We start from the raw sequence: 20,745 nt of genomic DNA, 5'->3' as shown, positions 1-20,745 counted from the left end.
GGATCCGTACGGTTCCTGCCCAGCCGAAACGGACCACTGAAGAATCAATCGGTGCCTATAGTCCTGTGAAGACAATGTGTGTACCACACGTGGCGATGCTGTCTAAGTACATGTCTTAGCCAGCACGTCAAGTGTTAACCCTTGTCGATCCCCGGGAGGAGTCATTACGATACAGTAAAATTTTTAATTCTTTGATTTCTTAATTGCAACTGATGCTGAATCTTGATGAGATTTGCTGCAGCTGAGGAAAGAGATCATCGGGGCCTGACTGCGCCTATGCCTACAAGGTCCAAGCTTAGACGCCCAATTTTTAGATGTTAACGTAATCATTTTAAAAACGCCCATAATTCTGCTTCTCCTGTGGCGGACCGCACAAAGACAAGAAACTCAAGTTGTAGTCCCTTCTCATATTGCAATCTAAACGCCGATGCCAGACAGCAGAGCAATAAGAGGTGTGAAAGACAGTAAAAGGTGTGAAACTATATCATCTGATATTTTAACAGCGATAACTTACTCAATAATTTCTCCACTTGATATTATAAAAATCATTATTTCACAACCATTATTGGAGTATTTGAGAGGCCTGTATTGTACCTGTCATCGAAGCCTCTCTATTTCAAAAGGCTGCTGGACCAATGATTTTTCAGCTCCTCTAATATTGTCTACAACTATAACAAATCAGAGGGCATAAAACGCAACTCAAGAACTAAAAGGACATGACTAATTGACTCACCAAAAAGTGCCAGACAAAGAAAATACGACGGAATGGCTATGAGACTCTCTACAATACTTATTTTTGAAATATATCTAAATAACTGCTTTTATACATTTAAATATTGATCATTAATTTGTTGTTGGTGTTGTTAGTAATACTGTTATAATATTAAGCTTTTCATAGATTTACAATATGTTTGAGTTCGATGTTGCACTTGTATATGCATGTACAGGTAGAAGTGGACAGCACACCATTACTATTGGTCCTAGCGGTATAGTCCCGCTGCACCAACTGTGCAGTTCCACCCCAATTTTGAAGGGGAACCGCCAGAGGCGGCCCAAGAGTCTTCCACCCCTCTTCCCTAATACGATCTATCGGAACTGGTGGTAGAACTTCAGCTCGCCGTTTACTGTGACTGCCCCTTTCCACACAGAGACTATACGCCTTCTACGGGATTCAAAGCCGGACCGTTTGATACAACAGTCCATCACTAACCACTATACTGGTTGGGCAGCCCAGAAAACACCAACCAGATCATCTTCCCTCCAAAGGAGTCGCTCCACTTTCTTTATATAAGCGAGCAGGCTGAACTGAGGACCCTAAAATGTCCTTGTCTTAGACTGTTTTAATAGGATCCTAGGAATCATCGCTGTTGAGAGTGTGCTTCTAGTCAGCCATGATCTGAGATCCCATCTGTGCTGGAGGATGTAAGGGGAAATTTAACCCTCAAACCGGCAGAGGGTTTCGCTACAAAACCCAAAATTTCCCAAAAATGTCATGAGAAAGAAGTATTTTCTAGATTTATGACAGAATTCCTCTGGTACTCTGTATGCAATTTTAATACATTGCCTTAACTTCTTGAATCTATTTCAAGAAGCGCCTATATGTATTCTTAAAAACTAAAGTATTCGAAGCTGATCAGAGGGTTTTAAGGGATAGAAAGCTTCCAGACATAAGCCTTCTAAACTGAACTACAATGGATTCAGTTCTAAACTACTACGGATGTTAACTAAAATGTCAGTCACTACAATGACCTAAATGCAATGGATTCAGTTGACACTTGTTTCAGTGCTCAGAAGTAGAAATCATTGACGACTTTAAGCTCATCGTGTATGATTCGCAAGTTAGCGGAAAATTTACAAAGTTACCAACCTGATTTTATGCATCCTCTGTATGGATCGCCTGTATAGCCATGAGGACAGATGCATTCGTAAGAGCCTGGACCGTTTCTGCAGAGAGCATATTGACCACACACACGAGGTTCACTACATTCGTCAATATCTGTGAAAACAACATACCATTCAATCAAAAGAACACGTAACTGCGGATTAGCACATTATATACTTGATTGCTATCATTTTGAAATGATTTATTTCTTGCCTCAAAAGAGGCTTACCAATAAAGGGCACCATTAAAAATAAATAACTCACCAGTGCATCCCGGTAAGCTGTTGCTGCGGCCTGTATAGCCTGGAGCACAAACGCACACTGGCTCCTTATTCAAGTCCAACTGGCAAGTGGCATGATCGCCACAGAATATGTCATCGCATGGGTCTGTTTAAATGAGAGAACACATTTATAAAGTCAAATAAATTTAAACAGTCAATAATTTTTTTTTAAAAATTGAAGCTTTTCGCCAAACTAAAAGGAATTATTGTTAATGGAAATGATATTTTAGCGTTTTTCTTTTGCTGCACGCTTTATTTACTAAGCTTATTTTCCTATTGTACTAGATGAACAATTAATACACTTTTTTATTCATTCTAACTGCCCAATTCGTTTTTTTAATTTGTTGGTTGACAGAACAACATTTAACAGAGATTCGTTCCAAATTTCGATTTAGGATTTTTATATTTGGTATTAGAGATTTTTATGAATTTTTTTCCTCATATCCTTGCTCAAAGATAAAAAGTACTCAACGTTGAATTTTGATGACGATAGTCATCAGTTAGACTGACGGATAATCTCACCAATGAAGCTTTTTGTGGGGGTGGTTAATGTAATTAACCAATTTGAAGGAATTTATGCAAAATTGGTCAACGAACTGCTAAAAGATTATCAGACAGCATTACCTTTTTTCCACAATGTGAGGAACATATACACATATAGTAGATGCAGCTCAGTATGATCGCGGTTGATGATCGCGGATATTGCTACTAATTGTTGAAGCCTCGCTCATTTGTATACGAAAAAGTCGATAATACATCGTTTATTCGGATCAAGAAGTCGGTTAATATGATGAAAATTTTACAGATTTTTTTAACTAAAGTTAAGTCGCTATATAAGTTCAAAACTGATTATAAAAATTGCCAAGTAACAGAGAAATGTTCTTAAATGAGAAATTAATCACCAAACAGCTTGGTTTCTATTTTAGTCAATCTATTTCAAATTAGGCAAAAAGCAATTCTATTACTGCCGTAGATTTTTAAAAATTAGAATTAGAGACAATCAGACACAGGTCTCATTTTTCCGAAGCAAAAACATTTCTATAGTATTTCCCCTGCCCCTCGAAAACATCTAAGTCGAGCTATTTTTTTCTCGAGTGCTTTGCCATGATTAAATAAATCAAAAAATCTAGATAACTATCGGGTTATCATCATTCAAAACTTAACAGGAAGTTGAACTAAGAATTAAAACTTGACACTTACGTTTACATTCCTCTCCGAAGTATGGGTCTGGACAATAACATTGGTTTCTGCTGCAAACGGAATTTCCTCTGCAAGAGCTGTCATCTCTGCACTGTACAATTGCCGTACCTAAAATTAGAAATCATACCACAGACAGTAAATTAGTTTTCTTACTTAGTGTATAACTGCACCTTAAAAAATGCACAGAATGTATCTTTCTAAAGATAAAAATGGAAACTAATAAAGCGGAAAAATGTAATTCCCAAAACGATATGAGAATTACAATAAAAGAGAACATGTTACCTTAAAATAATTACAGCAATAGGAACCACGTTACCTTAAAATTTTATAAGCAGTTATTTTAATTTTAATATTAATTTGAACAAGTAACGAGTAATAATGAACAGCGAAATAAAATTCGTAGGTTTTATAAGGAGAAGTCTAAATTAATATTCCTTTTTGGTTACATGAATGCAGGAAACGCGAAAACTTTAAAACTTTGAAGCACCCTCGTTGGGATTCAAATCACAGATTTCCCAATTACGCCTCGGACGTGCTTCCAGTTACACCACGAAAGCACGCGAAGGTGAAGGAGAAAATTCCTTATAAATGGGTCATCGGATACGACACATCCCTTATTCGCATAAGTACAACGAATTTTGGTGATTCGCATATATACAAAATTTTTAATTTATGCTAATTCAAATTCGCTCACATTTGAATTTATGTTAAAAGAATTTGCTGTCAATTAAACATAACATTCTGTAAGCACACAAACTCCAAAATATAAAACTTCCTTAGAATTTTTATTACTGCTGCTTTTACGATAATTAATCAAATTTAAATAAACAAATAGGTACACATTTTTTTTCATTTTAGAACTATGCTTCAGTTTTTTAAAGGCAATTAAAAATTAAGAAAATCCGAAAGGATTTAGATTTTAACGGTCGCCCATAGAGGCTCTTTTAAGGATTTATAAGTAGGTATTATGCGTAGAGATAGCAGAGGTAAAATAGCAAAACCTTTTGTGGCACACTAGATGTTTATGCATTGAGAATAACATGGGAATATTTTATATTTTTTGCGTTTTCAAAAAGGAAAAAAATAGAGAATGTCAATCCATAAAAATGCTGAATGTTTGTAATATGACGTATCGTCAATGAAATGCATTTTTATTTAAATCAATCCGATTCAAAAGTAAAAACAAATATAGTTACAAATTTTGTATAATTGTAAATAAGTTTATTGAAATTATACGTAAATTGTACTATGTAGTAACTTTATACGTAAATTGGATTGTACTATTAATTGTATTTGCAGAATGCAACATGAAAAGGCTCAAAATGCTTGGCAGGGCCGGAAATATAGGGTTAGAGGGGTCAGTCAAGTTAACATTGAGGTAAATGGCTATCTCGCCAAACTGGCAAGATAGCACTAAGCTGACGATGATTTTGGCGACTAATTTTATCTCCAAATTCGGCGAGAAATCGTCAAAAGTCGAGAAGCTCAGCGACCATTTGGCGACATTTTGGTGCTAACCCTTTATAACTTTAGACGACTAATTTTATCTCCAAATTTGGCGAGAAATCGCCAAAAGTCGAGAAACTCAGCCACCATTTGGCGATATTTTGGTGCTAACCCTTCATAACTGTAACTGTGTATAGCTTCCAGGAATTTCGGGAAACGAAAGTACTGAAAATTTCCTGGCAACAGGGAAAAGCTATATAAGACCGGATAGAGTATCATTTTTAGTTTTAGTTCAGAGTACTGAGTTCAAATTATTAAGAGATCACCGTGCGATCATTGCCTTACGTTTACGAACCCGTATGCACGTAACCAACACTAAGAACTGCATCTGTTGCTTTGAAATAACTTAAATTGTTAATCCACAATAGAAAGATTCAATTGGAAAGATAAATATCTTACATTTTACCGGATGGCAACAGAGTCGAATGAAAAGTGAAACAACGGAAAATTGTGTTTCGAGACTAATAAGTCTTTTGGGCTAAGAATTATAAATGATAAATTATAAAATTTAAGTGTGTAGGATCTATAAAATTAAAAAAGTGTAGAATAGTATTCTATTTTTCTACGTACATCGAACGAATGGGTCTCCTGATGTTCCGGGTGGGCATCTGCATTCGAAACTTCCAGGTCGATTGGTACACACAGCTGAAATGCCACATTTGCCATTCGGTCCAAACGCTTGAGAACATTCATTAATATCTGTTCAAAGAATTATAACATAAGTTTAGAAAAACGGCTCAAGCAAAAAATATTTAATTTTCAATATTACCAAAAATATCGACATTTTTCGCCAGGTGTGTTAATTAGCTTTTTTCGTTACCTTGGCATTTAACTCTTCCGTTTCCGGAAAACCCTGATGGGCATGTGCAAGTGAAACTTCCCAATGTGTTTGTACATGTTGCTCCTTCTCCACATTGGCCACTCGGTCCGAAACGTCTGTCGCACTCATTGATATCTGAATTCAACAACAAATAATTTTTAATACAGCGTTGAATACATATGAACGCTTTTCTATAGAAGAATACATTTAAAGTCATTGAAGTCGTCTACAGTCATTAATAAATAAAGGTAACAAAAATGCTATTAAAAATAGAGTTCGCAAATAAGACATGCAAGTATTTTATGTCAAATAACCAATTATTATGATTTGTAACTTTATTATAACTTCTCCTTTACGTAGTCCTTAATAGAATGCAAATTAGTAGCATGAGTATCTAAGCCGAAGGTTTTAATGGATTAAAATTAGAACTTTTGGCAGCCTCGTTTGCAGTTTACGTCCTATCGCCAGCTCTGTAAAAGTTGATTCCGCCTTTAACCGTTTTGCTAGCCGACGTGTAAAGCGCACCTTGAAATGTTTGACAGGTTAAGTAGACCATTTTGTGTAGTCCTTCGGCTGAATTTAAATTGTAACTTATGTTATTTCAAATGCCTGCAACTAGTGTTCGAGAACAGAAATGTATTCTCGAACAAGGTGTATGTGAACAGCTTTTTTTCACAGTTGAAATTCAATAAGAAAAGAGCCGGATTGATGAGTTAGCATCTATAATCAGACGAAGATAGTTTATAATAATTTTTCTCTGATGCTAGAAAATTATCAGAATCGAAAGGCCCGCCAGTATCAAGGTGAAGTAAGAAATTAAAGAAGTTTATAATTATTTACGAACAAACATATGCTTAATTTAAATTTTAATTAAAACTTATTTAATGATTAATTAAATATATTAGAAGAATTTTAAACAAATATCAGTCTGAAAGTTTAATATTTAGATATTAATATATTAATATCTGAATATATTATTAATATTTAAATATATTTAGATATTAATATATTTGAATAACAAAATGTAGCTGACAAAAATATCTTGCAGATACCAACTTAAAATTTCAGACGGATAATAATAAATTCCTTCCCCCTTCGCGATTTTATTATTATTATTATCTATTTATATTTCGATGAAAATTTATTAAGAGAAATTTAAAATTATTTTAAAACATTTTTTGTTAATCAAAAATTTAATTCTGTTAAAAATTAATTAAATTAAAAATTTTGGGCCGTCAGCTGTTTTCAGAACGTGTGCAAGTTTGAACGTGTGTAATTTTTGCCCGGCATGTACGACCACTGACATGCAATATTCGGCATATATGAACGTTTTCTATTGAAAAGTTAGTGGACTTTCCGAATTGCTCGATATTCTCGGTATATACATAAATTTTAAGGTTTTTAGCAAATTCATCAGATGTCTATGCCCACCTTTACTTTTATCTACGACTTCTGATGCCCAATATAAATTCTCGTACATTCATCTCATAGCATACTTATTTTTTTCTTTTAACAAACCGTAAATTATAGAAAAATAATATAGAAAACGGAATTATAGAAAAATAATATAGAAAACCGTAAATTATAGAAAAACGTCAGTGAAAACAGAAAAAAAAAAATAAATAAATAAAATAAAAATAAATAAATAAATAAATAAATAAAAAAAATACGAGTTCGTGACTTTGGACTGATGTCGGAGAAATAAAACGCCCAAAAGAGTCGAACAACAACCATTCAAAGCAAAAGAAAAAGTAACTTCTTTTGCTTACATACACTACACACATATACATACCTTCACAGTATCTGAAAGGATCCCCCGTGAATCCTGGAGGACAATAACAATGGTAACTTCCAGGTACATTGCCGCAAATAGCCCCTTGTCCACACAGACCTGATGGACCATGGATGACATCACATTCGTCGATGTCTGTAGGTTGGAGGGGAAAATATGAAGTCAGGGAATCATTCATGCATACAGTGCACAAACAAACATTAACTGCTGTTACATCAAGATGAATATGCAAAAAGGAAAAAAAAAATTACCTTGGCATCCAGCTGCGATGTTCTGTGGATCGAAAGTGTAGCCCAGATTGCAAATGCAGGCGGCTTCTTTTCCATTGGCTTGGCAGGTTGCATGTTCGCCGCAGTCCACATCTGCACAAGGAGCTAAACAAAGAACAAATATTCGGTTACAGAGAAGACGTTACAGCAATTAAATTCGTGGGTTTAACCCCTTAAGTATCACCGATGTATATATACGCTCTTGTAACTCTACACCAGAGGGAGGGGATCAAAGTTCATGCCAATACAGGCGCATGTTGGAATTCAGAAAAGTTCTCGTGCCGCAACTAGATTTTCCAAAAGTTACGAAGTTCATATTTACACCATTTTAAGAGTAGTGAAATAGGTTTCAAATAGAAAGAAACGTCTAATTCTAAGCAATCATTCGATGGCAGTTTGCCTTCAGCATGTGATAATACATCGAAGACAAGGCGAAATTTTGTGATGTTACAATATGATGTAGTTAAAAGTACTGCTTTTCAAACTATGACTGAAGTATAGTGTACCTGATATAACGTATTGCATAATGTATTCTCCAGAGTAAAGTTTCATCTGTAATTACTATATCATCTAATAACAAAATTTAATATTCTACAGTGTGCCTGCATGCTTTATGTATGTTTATTTGCGCATTTTACATGTGATATGTGATCTAAATGTGTCTAGATGATCTAAATGTGTCTTTAGTGTAAGTGTATACTATATATTAGCTTAAATATGTTTCATTATAAGTATGTGTTTTACTTGTATAAATGTGTGCAAACTAGTATCTAATTTCTATTTTTATATAATGTGCTTACATGTTTTATATGTGTTATATATGTGCTTTTATATGCGTTTTACAAGTGTTTTGTATGTATCTTTATATGTGCAATTGTATGTACTTGTATGTGTATGTATATGCTGTAATTAGTGTCTAACAGTGTCTAAAAACCAAGATGTAACAAATCATCCGCCTATCGATCAAAACTAATGTATTCCTAAGACGCTTCTGTATGGCCATGTACAATTACGTAAAATTCTTCAATAAACTCCCAAGGTGGCCTCATGAGGCTCCTGGGAGTTGCTGCCACTAGATAGGGGAGGGCGCGGGACATATGCCTGTTTACCTCTGTTAAACATCAGGCGTCCCCGTCCTCCGTCACCTGTCACCTGTCATCAGATTTATGAGAAATGAAGGATAAAGCATCTGCAAGCCTCCATCCATCCATTTGTCAAAGCATCCACAAGCAAATCTAACTTTTAAAGGTTTTCGTTACAAAATTGCTTTATAGAATTGGTATAATATTTTTATTTATTTACTTATTTATGTTTCTAAATAAAATATTTTAGTTTCATAACTAAACAAGAAATGCAAAATAATTACGTTTGGACATTGATCAGTTGAAGTTTACTAATAAATTTTTAAAAAGAAATGAAACAAATTAATTACTTTCTTTTGAACATTGAGTAGTTTTATTTTGCCGTATTTCATACATACATACTTTATTTGCATAAGAACCGCGCCATTCGCCTGCAAGCCAACCTCTTCTGCTCTATACATAAATTGCCAAGGGCTTGTATATACGTCACTGTTGTGCTGTTTGACAAACATTGCCGCCATTAGAGGGTTAATTATCCCACAAGCCTGTTCAATCTTCTTCTAAATAAAGAAGAGAATACTCCGCTTACTGATTTGGGAATCACGGGCTCTTAGAGTTAAATACCGCGGCTTCAGATATGTCGCTGGTATAAAAATGTTCTCAAATATTATTGGGAATTATGTCGTGGTACAGATATCTTAAAATAGGGAATCTAGTTTATGTTCTAACTTCTTTTACTTACGACCTGTAAACATTTAATTTTTACTAAGCAGGACTCTTTGAATAAATGATCTCAGCAGTTTTGGCAAACCACCTCAGAGATTTTCTTCCAAAATGTCTAAAAATTGTAGCAAATTTTGATTATAGGTCATCATTTATGCCATACTTACTATACTACAAGGTTTGCTCTTTTCGACCAAAGTCAACCAGCGTGATGAATTTGACGTCTTGCTCCAAAGCAAGACCTACTTCTGCGCGTAAAGAAATGTCACTGAGATAATAGATAAGACACGTCAAAGTCTCAAGCGTCGAATATTGAACCTTGTCTCTCTGTTGACCTTGATTTATACTGCCGTAGAAAAGCCAAGATCGTAGCAACTTTTCCCGCATTTACTATCGTAAGATGTGTCGACAGTACGGTACAGGGATCAGGGGATTTTTAGCAAATTAAGAAACTCGATAACCTTCCCAAACAGTTGTTACCATTTCTACGAGGTAAGCTTGGAGGATGGGAAAAAGATCTTGAAGTGTCGTTTCTAAAGTAACAGGCTACAATAAAAGCAAACTTATAGAACTACGTAAATACTACATACATTAGTGTGATAAAAGGATGTTAAAATGCATGATACAGTATATGTAGTGTCATATAAGAATAATTATACTTCAATTTAGATTAATTCACTGTAACTCAGTTAGCTGATAATGCGGTTGTTAAGACTGTTTCAAAATATCCGTGGTACAGCAAACCCTTATTCCACTGAAAAGCAAAAATTGAAAACAGGGAAATGTGTCATTTTGATTTAAAAATCTTAAGGAAGAATTCGGAACTTACATTTGCAAGCGGCTGTCGGGTCCCCAATAAGATTGTCAGGGCAGACGCATTCGTAACTTCCATCGTTGTTGATACATTTGGCATTCTGTCCGCAAGGGAAACGACCGAACAAACATTCGTTGACGTCTGTAAATAATAAACAATATAAAGCTCGGGCCAAAGAATTAAACTTAGTTTGTTGAAATTAGCAATAGCAATAAACTGTCTGTAAAGAATTCTTCATCTTATGCTTTAAGAAAAAAAAAAAAAAAAAAGAAAAAAAAAAGGTATTCAAAATGTATCAGCACTTATCGGTCCAGTACAGCACTCATCTTCAATCGCGTCAATTATTTTGAATAACTACATATATTATCCGATTAGAAATACTTTACCTCGGCAGTGACTTTCAGGATCGGAAGATATTTTTTCGTAACCCTGCTTGCATTCACATCTGTAGCTTCCAACGACATTTTTGCAAACAGCCCTACGACCGCAAATGTTAGGTGTTCTGCACTCATCGATATCTGAAGGAAAACATAAAAATAAAGTAAGCATACATAAACAAAGGTAAGTAAAATATATATTTAAAACCTCTCTGACAGTTGCTATTTTCCACTACCAATTAAGCGCGTCAGGAAATTAAATTCACGATGATAAAGAATATTAGTTGTATTGTTTTCTGTAATGGCTTGGTGATAAAATGGATTTGACGCCTTTTCATATTGGTGGCAAACAAAAGGTTATCAGCCGCTCAGACGGTGTAGTGGAGTCTACCGCGGTGCCGAAGGGACCGGGTTCGAATCTCGGAGCAGGCATGGATGACTGTAAATGTATATTGACTTTGCGGCTTGTGGGTACTCTAAATATATGACGAGCTGAAAGCCCTTTTGTGTGTAAATCGGACCATCAATTTTGTTTCGTTTGATTATAGCAAAGCACTCGAGGGCTATCAGCCTAAGGGAAGGGATGCTTTGAGAAGGGCTTTCTAAGAGAAACATATGAGAAATATGGAAGAAACCCAGAAAATGCCTATACAGTCAGCCTGTTTGCCAAGATATGAACCCGGACCGAAATACCAGTGTTCAGCGACTTTCCCGCTTGACCACTGGTGGGCTTTGGATCCATCAGGAGCTGGCAAAATTTTACGTGTGGAACGAATGGGAAAGCTACACAGGCTGTCTATTTACGATATAAACAAAATGAGAAATTAGAATATTTTTTTTATTTGTGTGCATAAATATTTAGGTTAATTTAATTTATTTAGCGGCGTTTGTGAATTGGGATTAAATATTTATGAGAATAAAAAAAAATATAATTCAACATTGGAACTGCGAGACAAAATTCTGTTCTTGCACGAAATTGATTCTTTTATTCATGTTTTAAGAACGAAAGTATGAAGTTTTTTATTCGGTGAAGATTATTTTATCATCTTTTGACTTACCAACACATTCAATGCCGGAAACTTGAAATCCAGACTTGCACTGGCACCGACCGCGAATACACTGAGCGTTTTCAGTACAGTCGTAGTTGCCTTGACAACGGACATCAACTTTAACTGAAAATAAAACACAGTGAAAAAATAAATTTTATAAAAATATTTAGAATCATTTTGAACAAGAAGACAAGAAGTAAAAAAAAAAAAAATCTGAAAGGTTTCAGATTTTAAATTACTTCCAAAAGAGCGTTTTTTTTAACGATTTGTGTTATCTTTATTTATTAAATGTCATGTTCTTCGCCCTTAAACTATAAAATTCTGTTCAACAGCAATATCGCAAAATAATTTTTAAATGATCATATCTTTAGAATTCTCGACACGCAGTCTCGCGCACTGTAGATTAAAATGTTTTTTTCTGTACAACATTGCCATTGCTCGCTTTGAAATCCTTGATTTTGTTAATCAAAAATTAGTTAAAGTTTTAAAAAATATGAAATCATTAATAAAACAAATTCCAAAGTTCAAATTTGGGTTTCCAGATGCCTATATTCGCAGTAAGGATTACATCATTCAAAATTGGATGGCTCTCTATTTATTGTTCTTATCCTTGAAAAATTCCTTTTAATTTGAAAGGAATTAGTTTATCCGTTTTATAACAGGCACGAAGAAAAGACAACTATTCCTTGTAACTTCAGTATTTTGTCTTTCTAACCGAAAAAGATATGCTAAAAATTTATTTATTTCAATGTTGAGAGTTATGATACGCTTTTCGATATTCAAAGATTACTGTGATATAAATTCATAGCAGCATACCTCTTGTGCAAGCTTCTCTTGCGTTGCCATCGTAACCTTCAACACATTTGCATTCAAAACTGCCTGGAATATTTCGACAAATGGCATTTTCTGGACATGGATTTTGCAAGCATTCATCAACATCTGAAAATAAAAAGTGAATAGAAGCGTATTACAAATACAATAAATTCATACCGTAAGAAATTGAAATGTAATGTGCAATACTGAGAATAACATTTTTACAGATAATTAGTCTTGACTTTAGAAACCGTATACGTATAATCTATGAGTTGTATGTACATCTGAGGAAAAAATTGTGAAATTTAAAAGCGATGAAAGTGCTCCTTAATATTTTTTTATTTTTATTTCATTATTTAATAATATGTATAATTTCTAAGAATCATGATCCTTTTTCTGATAATTTTATAAACGTTAATGTCACTGACATTATCAATGAAAAGCGTTGCTATCGCCATTATTATGTACATTGCCACAGAATATTATTATGTATATTATTATGTACATTGCCACAGAATTTTTGGAAAACAGCGATTATCATCGAATATATTGATTTCATTGCGATAAAATTGTTCGTTTCTAATTCTGCATCATATATTTTAGTGGCAATATGTTTCAATTGATATATCATGCGGTTAAAAAAAAAGAATTTATTAGAAGTATCACAAACAAATAAAATCCAGACAATTAGAAGTATCGTAAAGAAATAAAGTCTTTCATTCTAATCTACTATATCTAAAATGCAAATAAAAAAAGAATTTTTTCCCTGTTGCCATACACAGTTCATTAAAGTCAATGATTCTTTTACTATTTTTTTCACTTGCCACTAAGCGAAGTGAAAAAGTCTCTTCATATCGGAACACAATTATTGTTTTCATAACCTCTACAACGGCAATAATTTAATTAATTTTAATTATTTAATTTATTTTTTAAATAACACATCCGTATGATGCAATTTATAATATTCAAGCAATTTTTATTTTGTGTTCTTATATGGCCATATTTGATAACGTATCTATATAATATAATTTATATATTTATTATGTATCTGTACGATATAATTAATAGCCATTATAATATTATAATATAATTTGTAACATTTTAAAAGTCATGTATTTCATTAATGCAAACACAAAAAGACATTAAACAAGTAGGGAAATTAATACGTGGCATTAGCAGAGTTCTTACTAAAAAAGAAATAAAAATATTTATGATACTTTTAGGTTTAAGCAATTAATTGATGGTTTGGGAAATGAGAAAATTTTCTGATACCTGTACAAGCTTTGAGTGCATTTCCAGTGTATCCCTCAAGGCAGCTGCAAGTGTATGATCCTATGTTATTAAAACACTGTGCGTTCCGTCCACATGATCCAGGCTTCAAACATTCATCCTCGTCTAAATTTATTAAGAAAAAATTAAGTTTCGGTAAAATGGGTAATAAATAAATATAATAGTTTTACAAAAGCTACAGAACATAAGATACACAATCAAACTGTTGTTTTACTGCATAGCACTAAATTATCTTTAGTTTTATTATTTATTTATACTGCTACAATTTAAACTAACTGCTAATATAATGAAGAGCCCGTAAAATCAGCATAAAAGCTTTTATTTTGAAATTTTAGGCTAATGCGAATATTTGTTTAGGCATATATAAAGAACATTTGCATTATGAAAAGGCGTTTTCAACGTTATTTTCGTTAAAACAAGTAAAAACAGCTTTAGTATAAAATAAAAAAAGTTTTCCCTCAAACAAAAATATTAATTTTTTAATGACTTTAGTAAAATCAAGCGATTTTTTAAAATTAAAGTAATTTTAATAAACTTAGATATAATCTAAAACCCAGAATTGGCTAAATAATTAATGATATATTTCTCTAATAAAATTATTAAAAAAATATTTAAAATGTGGTGATACGATTCATATTTTAAGTAGAGGGAAAAGGAAAGGAAACGTGTTGCTGACTTCCTTACTTAAAAAAAAGGAATTGCTTTTAAAATCTTATAAAGTAAAAAGAAATTCTGTAATACATTATATGTATTTCTAAAAAATATATATATATTTCTTAAAAAAGCACAGATTTCTTTAAAATTATATACATTTCTTTAGTGAATATCAAAAACGTATATATTAGTTAAATTGGAACATTAATACCTTATTTTTTTCCCTCGTGTATTCTTCTTCTTTTCCTTTCCTTTTCATTTTTTACACTAATTTTATTGTCCGATAATACAGACAGGAAATTTATGCGAATTATGTAATTTCATGAGACCGCGGTTTCGTAACAAATGAAAAAGAGTCATAGATAAACTAACAGTAACTATCACAATATTATTTCTTTAAAAGAAACCTACAGCCCAATAAGAATACACAGTTTTATTGGCATTTCAATAGCTAATAAAATATTTTCATTTGAACCTCCCTGTAATTTCAATCTCGCCCGTTCTTATTGTCATATCTACTACTTCTTAAGCCTCAAATCATCCGTAAATAATTAGAAGAGGTGAATCGGCAGTCGAATCGGAAACATGGTTGACGGATTGTCAGTTCGCGATCCCTTCGTCGTGTTGGGTTGGTTGTTGTAATAGACTGGTGTAAAGTTCAACAATTATAAGAGAAGTAGATTACGACGGCTTGTCTTTGTGATTAAGACGAAAACAATCCCCACTTGGGCAAATCCATTTTAAAATTTAGGGGAGCTCGTTCTCAGAACACATTTTGGAAGAGAAAAATTGCTTAAATATGTTTTGTATTTTCACAACCTAATGCTAAAATCCTAGGGGGGGAATACAAATGCTAGGGGAGAAGCAAATACGGCATATAATTTTAAAAACAATGCATTTTCCCTTGAAATCATATACGATTCTTTTATGGATGCTAAAAAGGTATACATTTTTTAAAAAAAGAACATACACATACATATACATATATATTTCTTAAGAAAAATGCATAATTTTAAAAAGAAACATATTTCTTTTTAAGAAAAAGATCATAAACATTTGCTGTAGTATTTTCCCACCAAATTGATTTAGAAAAAAAAAAAAAATAATAATAATAATACTAGTGAAATCATTCAGTTAAGCAAAAATTATCTAACTTCAATAAATAAATAAATTAACAACATACGGTATTAATACCATTTTATCGCAACTAAAAAATAAAAAAAAAATAGTCATAAAATTTACACACCGTGGCATCCAGCTGACAAGTAAGGATCGCCTGTATGACCTGGCTTACACCTGCACGTGTAACTTCCTGGTGTGTTGGTGCACTCTGCGTTGACACTGCAGGCGTGCGGGCATTCGTTGATGTCTGCAAGGAATAAGAAAAAGCATTTCTTTCGAGCTCGTGATTGCATATTTTTTAATTTCTTCACAATCTTGCTTCATCCAAAAGTCAAGCGTTAACCTTGGGTATTACTCAAGTTCTTCCGGAACAAGTACTAAAACGTTTTAAATACTTTACACTCGTGCACCGAAGATGTCTGATGAATAGCAGTTGGTTTGGTTTAGGGGATCCGTTTTAGATTTATTTACTGAAACTAAATGGCAACAGTTTGGCCTTAAGGAAGGGACTGGGTTTACTCAACTTCTTTCTCTAACTTAAGAAAACTAAAAAATTATTAAGTTTTTAAGTAAATGTATTAATAAATTTTGAGTTTCCTTACTGCTGTAATGTATCTTTCAGTTATATGGCTTTGAACTGCCCGGCTGCATTCACATTAGAAATTATTTTTTAGTAATTTTTTAGTGCCGTCTTAACAGCAATATGGACTCCTGCGCAAACCAGAGTACTCAGGCCCCTACGAGAAACAGTCGCAGAAATTAACTATAAATGAAATGTAAATGGATTAAATGGATTAGCATGGGGCCCTTATTCTCATGGGGCCCCGGGCGAGTGCCTGGCCGGCCCGTGCGGTATGATGGCCCTGAGTATTGTATGAAAAGTTATCAAAGGATCCACAGTAATGAGCAATCATACTATATCGTCACTGACGGTCCCAATCAGAATTGCTTTGCGATAGGAATGTTGTATTGTATTTTGTTGGAGAACAATCTGAAACAGATTTCTGAATTATGAATAAATCATTTTCAATACACTCCTATTATGATTACTACTGCCATATGACACATCGTCTTTTATCGGTGAAAAGATAAATTAAATATTCATCCTTTGACCAATAAAAAACTCTCTTCTATCAATTCGTCTCTTGAAAACCACAGATTCTTTACCTATTTGTTTACTTACTTTTCTAAATTTTTTAAGATCTTTGCGCACTTTTGAATTACTTCGTACATTATCTCTCATTTTGTTTACAATGCAGCTATTTTTAATCAGTTTGTCAATGCTTATTAATTTATGCAATTTACGATAAAAACAGGTTAATAACAAATGAAGCAGAGATAGGGCTTAAACCTTCAGTGAAACTTCTGTCATATATTAATTATTATCTTCAATGTCTAACGTCTCCTATACAAAATATAGTGTATATATTGTGAAAATATATAGTGTTTCCTATACAAATTTAAATCTTGAAACTGAACTCGCATTCTACGTATTTCTATAGTCAACCTTTTCTACTAGCAAATGAAAAGGCAAAAGAAGCTGCCATGGCCCCGGAAACTCCAGAGTCACCCCTCCACTTGCGGCTTCATTACTTAAAAAGCGCACATGGCAAGACCTGCTCATGCAATGGCAATATAGCTGGAACTCCGAATGTTCAGGGAGACGAACCTTTAAGTTCATCTCAAAAGTCTCAACTTTCCCTCCTCAGCTCTACATATTTTATCACCTGGTTCATAACAGCCCATGGTCCTTTCATGACCTATCTTCAGAGTTTCGGTCTGAATCAAACATAACCTATGTGACTGGGGCCAAATAGGACACCTAAACTACTATATATTCCGCTGTCAACAATTGATCGAGGCTCAAAAAACAAACCCCACAAAATTTTGCCAGGTTGGACGAAAAATCTAAATCGTAGCAAATCAGCTCTCAGAAAGCCACTCCAGACATTTAAACAACTGCAGTTGTAACTCAGCAAGCATTTCCCGAAAGAGCACATCATAACAGGATCCTGCTGACACAACGTACTTCTTTATGCTTTTATATATAAAACATCAATATGAAAATTATATATATATATACATATATATACATTTATGTCAAAATTATGAATTAAACATTAATGTACAAATCACGAACAATTTATTATACGTATATATTTCAAAATTATGTATTGCTCGAAGCACTAAAAATGTAACATGTCATAAGAAATGTAAGAATGAAACCACGCAATTTTTTTAACGAAGACAATAAATACCGCCAGGATGACTTCAAATCCGATTGGTCTACAAAACCGTAGGTCGGATGTCATCTCGGCAAAAAGTTAACTTTTCCTTTCTACTTATTCCTCTCTATACAGAATTTTATGAAGTGTGAAAACTTACCCAAACATCCTGTCGTCGGATTTCCGGTGTATCCTTCCGGACACTGACAGTAGTAACCACCCACGGTATTAACACACTGGGCCCCTTTCCCGCAAGGAGGTTTGGGCCCCCAACATTCGTCGATGTCCACACATCCGGCTTCTGGAGTCGGGTTGCCTTGATATCCTCTTGGACAACTGCAAGTATAGCCGCCTTTCGTATTTGTACATTGAGCTCCAGCACCACATGGGTTTCTACGACATTCGTCCAAGTCTAGGAAGAGTCAAATTACGTCAGATAACGATGTAAGAATTAAAGTGTTCACTTATAGTTATTAAGTATACTTTGAAATTATAACGCGTAAAACAAAACATTTCCGCTTGATTGAGACGAACTAATTTATGTGATGTGTACTATGTTCCAGATAAGCCATAATTGTTAAGATATCCACTGCAATAGAAAAATACATGCGTGATAGATATAGTATTTATGGCAGCAATGGTATCAAATTTATTTACATAGTATAAGCAGCTTTACCTTTTTGACAGCTGAAACGTAAACGTCCCAATTAGTGGATTTTTATCTACTACAAGCGATGGATGCTTATGTGCTTATTTTCCAGGTGCGATATGCAATTAAAGTGAAACTTTCTGGTTAATGTCCGTAAAAGGTTTAAATGCATGACAATAGACTTCCTCAAATTGTTGAGAAATTGGACTTTCATTTTAGAGACCTCTTAACTTTCGATCTATAGTCTTGCTATTTCGCTCGCCAATTTGTTAATCTAATACTTTCATTTGGTCCCCGCGTAGATTTATCTGGTTCAAGCGTCATCCAAGAATCTGGTCCAAGGTTAGTTTAGAATGTTGAAATACTTTCATCTGGTCCAAGCGATGAATTCTGTTACTTCTTGTTTTTTAGCTTTGAAATGCAATTAAAGCGAAATGTCCTGGTAATGTTCGTAAAAGGTCCTAAATCAAGATAATACGCTTCCTCGCGTAGTAAAAAATTTCGCTATATTTTCTTGACTTTTTGCTGCGCAGTTTTCTCCTCTCCACTCTGCTGAATATATTTCGCAGAGGATGACAGTTCTAGCTAGATATTATAACTTAAAGACAATATAGACTTTGCTATACAGCAAATAACAAATTTTTACCTGAAGGACATTTAACCTGCGTTAACATTGGTATTTTTATCTTAACTCCAGTAGCAATTTCATCAAAGTAAAGTATAACTATCAAGTTGTTTGTACAGCCCTAAAGCGGAAACACTTTTCTTACCTTTCATATTATTGAGGAATATAATCTTAAAATGTTTACCTGGTCAACAACTAAAAACTTACCGTAACATTCTCTGAATGGATCACCATCATAACCCAATGGACAGAAGCACTTATAGCTGCCTGGTATATTTTCGCACTGGGCACCGTGGCCACATGCATTGGGGTCTAAACATTCGTTTATATCTAAAGGAAGAGATAAAAATGGTTACAAAAATTTAATCATAAAATTCATCTCTGTAATGAAATGAATAATATTCATATTTTCAAGATTATGAAAGACCGTATTTTTCTAAGAATCTTCTATAAATCAGTACCAGTCTTCAAAAAATCTGAATAATAGCCATCTCTGTAAAACTGCACAATATGGCCATTTTGCAGATTCTTAGAACTTTAAGCATTAATTCTTTCTAATGAACACTGAGTAATCAATATTCACATTTTCAAGAATCTGAGAGATGACCAGTTACTTTTTAAGGAATTAAATAATATCAGTTTTTCTAAGAAGTTGACAGATAGACATTTTTGTAAATATCTGCAATGTCGATATCCATTTTCATAATAATACAACTTCTAAATCTAAATTAGTATTGTATTTTTTAAGAATCTGAAGAATTGATGCCCATCATTCTAAAAATCTGAAAGAGGGACATCTTTTTAAGCATTTGGAAAATCTACATTCCAGCTTTTTTTTTGGGGGGGGGGCAATGATGAATGTCCATCTCTCTAAGAATTTGTAGTATTGATGCCCATCTTTCTACAAATCAAAATAATCTTTGTCTTTTATGTGACAATATGAAAGATGGCGTTTTTCTAAACATTTTTCAGCCAGAATTTAGTTTGTAAGTTCTGTTTATTAAGAATATGAAAAACGAACATCTTTTTGAAAAACCAGTACTCATTTTTCTGAGAATGAGAAAAATGGACATTTATGTAATAATGTACAGAATGGACATACGCATCTGTTGATGAAGCTGTAAGATATTAGAAATTATTAGAAAGACAGACGTCTTTTAAATAATTTGACTTCTTTTTAATTTCTGATGAGATATAAAATATAAAGATTTACCTGTACAAGCGACTGTTGCATTTCCTGTGTATCCTGGACCACATTTGCATACGTAATGTCCGGGCAAGTTACAGCACTCAGCGTTTTCGACGCAAATGGCAGCAAGGGATGGTATTTCGCATTCGTTAATATCTGTGGGAAAGAAAAAAAAAAAGACATTTGAGTTGTAAGACAGCCCGCTGAGTGAAATCTTAAAAGGTTGTATTATATTTAAAAGAAAATAATTGCAGGAACATCCGGTGAGTGAAACGTAGGGTGGTCGACGTCTACAGTCTCAAGGACATCGTAAAGCAGTTAAAGAATCCTTTCGTTCTCAGTAAGTTAAAAATAACGAGGTCACTTTGCAGTATGTTGGATATT

General features: G+C 33.6%; 1 protein-coding gene across 1 annotated transcript in view; it reads right to left on the bottom strand.

Moving 5' to 3' along the window:
* The window catches only part of LOC118193205 (uncharacterized), a 343,543-nt gene that overhangs the window by 153,313 nt on the left and 169,485 nt on the right, over nt 1-20,745 (bottom strand). The window contains exons 6-21 of the mRNA XM_085818627.1: nt 20,386-20,517; nt 19,380-19,502; nt 18,059-18,310; nt 15,798-15,920; nt 13,880-14,002; nt 12,611-12,733; nt 11,804-11,917; nt 10,755-10,886; nt 10,384-10,509; nt 7,732-7,854; nt 7,481-7,615; nt 5,689-5,823; nt 5,439-5,567; nt 3,363-3,470; nt 2,146-2,268; nt 1,868-1,996 (exon numbers count right to left, since the gene is read on the bottom strand). Of these exons, the coding sequence (XP_085674753.1) occupies nt 1,868-1,996; nt 2,146-2,268; nt 3,363-3,470; nt 5,439-5,567; nt 5,689-5,823; nt 7,481-7,615; nt 7,732-7,854; nt 10,384-10,509; nt 10,755-10,886; nt 11,804-11,917; nt 12,611-12,733; nt 13,880-14,002; nt 15,798-15,920; nt 18,059-18,310; nt 19,380-19,502; nt 20,386-20,517 (2,130 nt within the window). The remainder of the gene's footprint in view (nt 1-1,867; nt 1,997-2,145; nt 2,269-3,362; nt 3,471-5,438; nt 5,568-5,688; nt 5,824-7,480; nt 7,616-7,731; nt 7,855-10,383; nt 10,510-10,754; nt 10,887-11,803; nt 11,918-12,610; nt 12,734-13,879; nt 14,003-15,797; nt 15,921-18,058; nt 18,311-19,379; nt 19,503-20,385; nt 20,518-20,745) is intronic.

The sequence above is a fragment of the Stegodyphus dumicola genome, chromosome 1 (assembly GCF_044657685.1).
Source record: "Stegodyphus dumicola isolate Sdum_Otavi_A_Nest chromosome 1, ASM4465768v1".
NCBI classification, from domain to species: Eukaryota; Metazoa; Arthropoda; class Arachnida; order Araneae; family Eresidae; genus Stegodyphus; species Stegodyphus dumicola.
The sequence above is the reverse complement of the archived record's forward strand: the minus strand, read 5'-3'. Positions and strand labels throughout refer to the sequence as shown.